This window comes from Lipotes vexillifer, unplaced genomic scaffold, assembly GCF_000442215.2.
Source record: "Lipotes vexillifer unplaced genomic scaffold, Lipotes_vexillifer_v1.1 scaffold15, whole genome shotgun sequence".
In the NCBI taxonomy this organism is placed as follows: Eukaryota; Metazoa; Chordata; class Mammalia; order Artiodactyla; family Lipotidae; genus Lipotes; species Lipotes vexillifer.
This window is the reverse complement of record NW_006784589.1, coordinates 772,401-777,619: the sequence shown is the minus strand read 5'-3', so window position 1 is coordinate 777,619 and position 5,219 is coordinate 772,401. Positions and strand designations below refer to the sequence as shown.

Here is a 5,219-nt window from a genome sequence, read left to right as displayed (position 1 = left end):
GGGAAAGAAGGAAAGGTGACATCCTTCCACCAATCATGTGTCTTCAGCCTATCCAGCCAGCCCAGGGAGCTCACCCTCTGTTTGTTGCTGAACAACAAGCATTGTCCAATTCTTATTGAGGACCAGGACTGGAGTACTAATGCCTGCCTGGCTATAGCAATTCAGCCTAACATCTGAAAGTTTTGGATGGGCTTTCTCCTAAGATAGCATTATGATCAGTTTTAAAAGTGGAGAAATGTTTGGAGATGAACAAAAACAAGATGAGCAAACACACCATTGGAAAGAGAGGCGAAGGATGTGAACTTGTAGACAATTTACCAAAGAAGAAATACAAATGGTCAAGAAGCCTGCAAAAAGGGCTCAACTGAGAAGAAATCCATAATAAAAATAATAGTAATAGTAATAGTAAACACTTCTGAGTGTGCAAAAAGTAAACTCTATAGGTAGAAGTCTCCATTTGGAGATTTTATATATATATATATATATATATATCTCAAAATCCTAAAAATTCACTGTATTTTTTGACCCAGAAATTTCACCTTTAGGAATTTGTTACAGGAATTAATCACTGATGTGCATAAAAGTCTAGCCACAGGGATGTTCAACATAGCACTGTTTATAATAATGAAAAGTGGAAAAACAAAAACCCTTGTTATCCCGCAATAGTTGATTAGTTAAATAAATTATGGTTGATTAATGCAATCGAATACCACGAAACCACTAAAAATCAAATTGTGGAGAAGAATAGTTAATGTGGAAAGGTGTTCCGATACATGGTTAAATAAAAGTTTCCAAAAGAGTATGCATAGTATGATCACATTTTTGTTGAAAAAATTTTAATCCATACTTAGAAAAAAGATGGTAAGGATCATATACCAAAATGTTAACTAAACATTTTGAGGAATTGTCTGTGATTTTTATTTTGTGTTTTCTTTAATCAATATTTCCTGAAAATTCTAAAATAAAGAGATATCACTTTTAAAATAAGGAAAATACTATTTACAATGTAGAGAAAAGGACTATAAACAAGTCCACGTTCCCAGAGCCACTTACTACCTCTCGCTGCTTCCTTGCACTGAGGATGTGATTTCTCAACGTGAAGTATTCCAAACCTCAACCTGCCCCGCCTGGTGTTTTCCTGCTTGGATCTGCACACTTCCCTTTCAGGCGGGCGCACGTGGAAAATGAATTCTGAGGGAGCTGAAGTAATATCCTGAACTCAACTGGAACACAAACCTGTTTGGGGAAATGCTTCCTGAATATGGTCATTACCTGACTGATGAGAAAAACCTCATTTCTTTCCACTTGAAGAGTCGACTGTAATATTCATACACTCTTGTTTACTTATCTGGAGGAGGATATGAATCTGGAGCTCTTCCTCAGCTGAATCCCTTAATTTCCCTCCCTCCTATCTTAAAATATGTCCATATTCTCACTGCCTTCTTTCTCCAAGGAATCAGTCCCACTTCCCCTGTGTTTTTGGTCCTCTCCATCCCATTTCTTAGGTGGGAAATCTTGAGTTCATTTCCAACATCTTCATTTCCTGTCACATCGAGTTGATCAACAAAATGATTCTCTAGCTGAACTGACTTGCATCCTTCCTGCCCTGCTTTGTTCCCAATGATCTTTCTCTTGGACTAGGAGAACTGGTCTGACAGCCCCTGCCAGCATCACCAGGCTGTTCTGCACACTGCTTTCCAGAAGATCTTTCCAAAATACAGGCCTCATCTTGTCCCCACCCTACTTAACATCCTCACCATTGCCTGCAGTAGAGCCTCCTCAACTGGAGGTCTTTCAACTTCTTAACATTTCAAAATGCCTTAAAAAATGGTCTAATAGGACATGTACACACTACTATATATAAAATAGATAACTAATAAGGACCTACTGTATAGCCCAGGGAACTCAATACTCTGTAATGGCCTATATGGGAAAAGAATCTAAAAAAGAGTGGATATATGTATAGGTATAACTGATTCACTTTGCTGTACACCTGAAACTAACACAACATTGTAAATCAACTATACTCCAATACAATAAAATTTTTTAAAAAATGGTCTAATAGGAAAAGTTCACATCCACTCCTTATAATATCTACCATCTCACAAAAGAAATTCAGCATTTTTGTTGGTATTTTCTATTTGTTATTTCTGTTTAGTAACTTAGTAGAATACTCACATATGTCTTTGGTTAATACAGATTGGAAATAAAGTTATCGTAAATGAATGCCTTCTGCTTGGTCATCAAATCTTACAAGCCAGAGGCAGGACCTTGGGGGAAGGCACAAGAGAAGAGGCCTATTACAAAGGGTCTATTGAAAAGGCTGGAGACCACTGGCTCACAGGTTAAGTCCCAATTCCTTGGTATGGCATTCAAGGCCCCCGGCCCCATCTGAGCCTTCCAACCTCCTCCTGCTGCCATGCCTCCACATGTGCCCCATGCTCCAGCCACTAAGACTTCTCACCTCTTCCCACACCTCTGGGCCTTTGCTCAAGCTGATTCTTCTAACTTAAGCCCCTCCCCTCCCACTAAATTTCAGCTCATCCTTCAAGGTCTTGCTCAGAACACCTTCCCCTGGAGAAGCCTTTCTCCAGTCCCCATTTGGAATTAATATCCTCTCCCTGGAGCTCCCCGAGGTCCTTTACACTTCACTTCTGGCCTGCATCAGATCAGGCCTTATTATTGTTATTTGTAACACCGTTCCCCTTTCCTGATATCCCGGAGGGCAATGACCAGAGTTATAGCAATGCCATTACAGCACGTGCTGGGTCTTGGCCATAGTAAAGGCCAAGTAAAAGCCAACACATTGACCGTGTGTTGACAGGCCTGAATTCCAGAGTGTGGTACTATTCTTTGGTGAGAGCCAGGTGCATTGAGATCTACTAAACTTAGGTTTTCCTCTGATCAAGGCAACATCTCACAGCAGAAAACTTGTTCAGAAACTTTGGAGCAAACTGCCTCGGTTTGAATTCCAGATCTGCCACTTATTAGGTGGTGACCTTGGGCAAGTCACTGAACCTTGCTAGGTCTCAGTTCACCATCTGAATCATGAGTGCAAAACACTAACTGCCAGGATTGTTGTGAGGGGAAAATAAAAACAGCTTTAAATTGTCACATAGTAAGCTTTCTATAAATTTTATTTCCTTCCCACTATGAGAAATGAACTTGGTAAACTCAATAGTCCCAGGCTACTCCATTCATAGAAAACTTTAAAACTTTAAGCTCCCATTGCCAAAGGAAACTTTGGATTTAGCATTTAGAGCTGGAATTTGGCTTCACACCTTACCCCCTTCCCATCCCAACTTTAACTCATTCCCACTATGATTAAATGGCTTTGCTTCAGCTCCCACACATAAATTCATAAATTACACCCTGACTTGATTTCAAGAAACTCCTGGACATCATCACATGAAGGGAACAGAATTTTGCCCCTCAGAGTTATCTGATTGAGATTCTGACCTTATTTCTTCTTTAAAGAACTTCTTGCAAATAGATGTCCCGATGCAGGCATTACATTTATCAAGACCGAGGAAAGTCCTTCCAAAATTGTAGCTGGTTCTGACTCGGGGCACCAGAGAAGGAGAGGGAGAAGCCGGCGAGGAGACAGAGTAACTCAGGCCTGAGACCCACAGCAGCAGGGCTGGCCAGCCCGGGTGGAGGGCTGCAGCCTCAGGCCCCAGCCGCGGCTCCATCATGGGCTCGGGACTCCAGCTGCAGCCCTCGGCTGCCCACTTAGGGCTGTGCAGAGGCAGGTCTTGGCAAAAGAGAGGGGGCTGGCTTCAGGGCGCTGACCCCATCCCAGCTTCCCAGGTTTCTGTTTGAGGATGCTAAGGAGCTTGGGGCTAACGAGGCTGGGGAGGAGGTGAGGAAGTCCATGGAGGATGCTGATAACACCGTTTCCAGAGTTACTCTTCCTCTGCCCTGGGGCGGCGGCTGCAGCCTGGGGAGGGGCTGACTAGCAGATTTCGGGAAGGACAATAGCCAGGGCCTCCCTGTGCAGTCTTTTTGACAAACACAGGATATCCTGGCTGGGCAGGAAAGGTCCATGCAGGATGTATGTCCAACCTGGTTTCCACCTGGGAGTGTCAAAGGATCTTGAAGGTCTCCGCCCTCCACTGTTTTAATTCTGGGTGTATCTGTCCCTATGGATCGCACACACACACACAGACACACGCACACCAGCCCCTCCCCGGCCCCCTGCGGTGGATAATTTGGCCTGTCCCTTAACCAGCCATATTTGGCTGTGAAATAACTAGAAGTCATTTTGCCAGCCATTAAGGGGCACATTTGATACTGATTTGAAAGGTGAAGCCTTTTAACTGCTTAGGGAACAGACAAACACAATTTGAGAAGAAAGGAGGGGAAAGGACCCGGTGGCCTCTGGCATGATAAGGGGAGGACCAGAAAGATCCTTCTGCCTGCACCCAGCTGTGTCTGTCCGTCTCCCCCTTGCCTGAAAGTCCCTCTTCCTTTACTGCCCGACCTCCCTTCTCAGTGGCCGGCCTCACTTGGTGGGATATGACTGCCCCAGGATGGCCTTCCTCATGACACCAAGAAAAGGTCCATAGCATGGAACAGATGGCAGTACTAATTTAGGAATACGTAGAGAGCACCAAATCATGGAAGGCAGGCTTGGGTTGGGAGAAGGAAAAAAAGCTGGGCATGGCCTCAGGAGAATTGGGGAGTTTTGCTAAAGATTGATGGGGAGAGCAGGGTACGGGCAGTTCTCTGATGGTTAAACATGTGCTTATTAGCTAACTGTATATCCTCCTCAGTCAAATGTCATGCTTTTTTTTTTTTTTTATCGTGGAGTTGTGAGAATTCTTTATATATTCTAGATACTAGTTCTGTGTTGGTTATGCGGCTTGCACATATTTTCTCCCAGGTGGTAACTTGTCTTTCGTCTTCTTAACAGGGTCTTTTGCATTGATAAAAAGTACAGAAATACTGAAAAAAGGTACAGGGCTAAGTACAGATCCCTGGGGAAAGTGCTGCAAATGGTGCTCCAGATTCAATGTGATTTAACAAAATATATATTGTACTTACTCTTACCTCAAGGTTTTTTGTTTTTGTTCTTTTTTTTTTAATTTTTTTAAACATCTTTATTGGGGTACAATTGCTTTACAATGGTGTGTTAGTTTCTGCTTTATAACAGAGTGAATCAGTTATACATATACATATGTTCCCATATCTCCTCCCTCTTTGTCTCCCTCCCTCCC

At 43.0% G+C, this 5,219-nt stretch overlaps 1 protein-coding gene across 1 annotated transcript in view; it reads right to left on the bottom strand.

Annotated features, from left to right (window-relative positions):
- DIPK2B (divergent protein kinase domain 2B) overlaps window positions 1-3,713 on the bottom strand; it is a 47,277-nt gene extending 43,564 nt beyond the window's left edge. The window contains exon 1 of the mRNA XM_007456956.1: window positions 3,460-3,713. Coding sequence (XP_007457018.1) covers window positions 3,460-3,695 — 236 coding nt within the window. The 5' untranslated portion in view covers window positions 3,696-3,713. The remainder of the gene's footprint in view (window positions 1-3,459) is intronic.
- Between the last annotated feature and the right edge of the window lie 1,506 nt (window positions 3,714-5,219).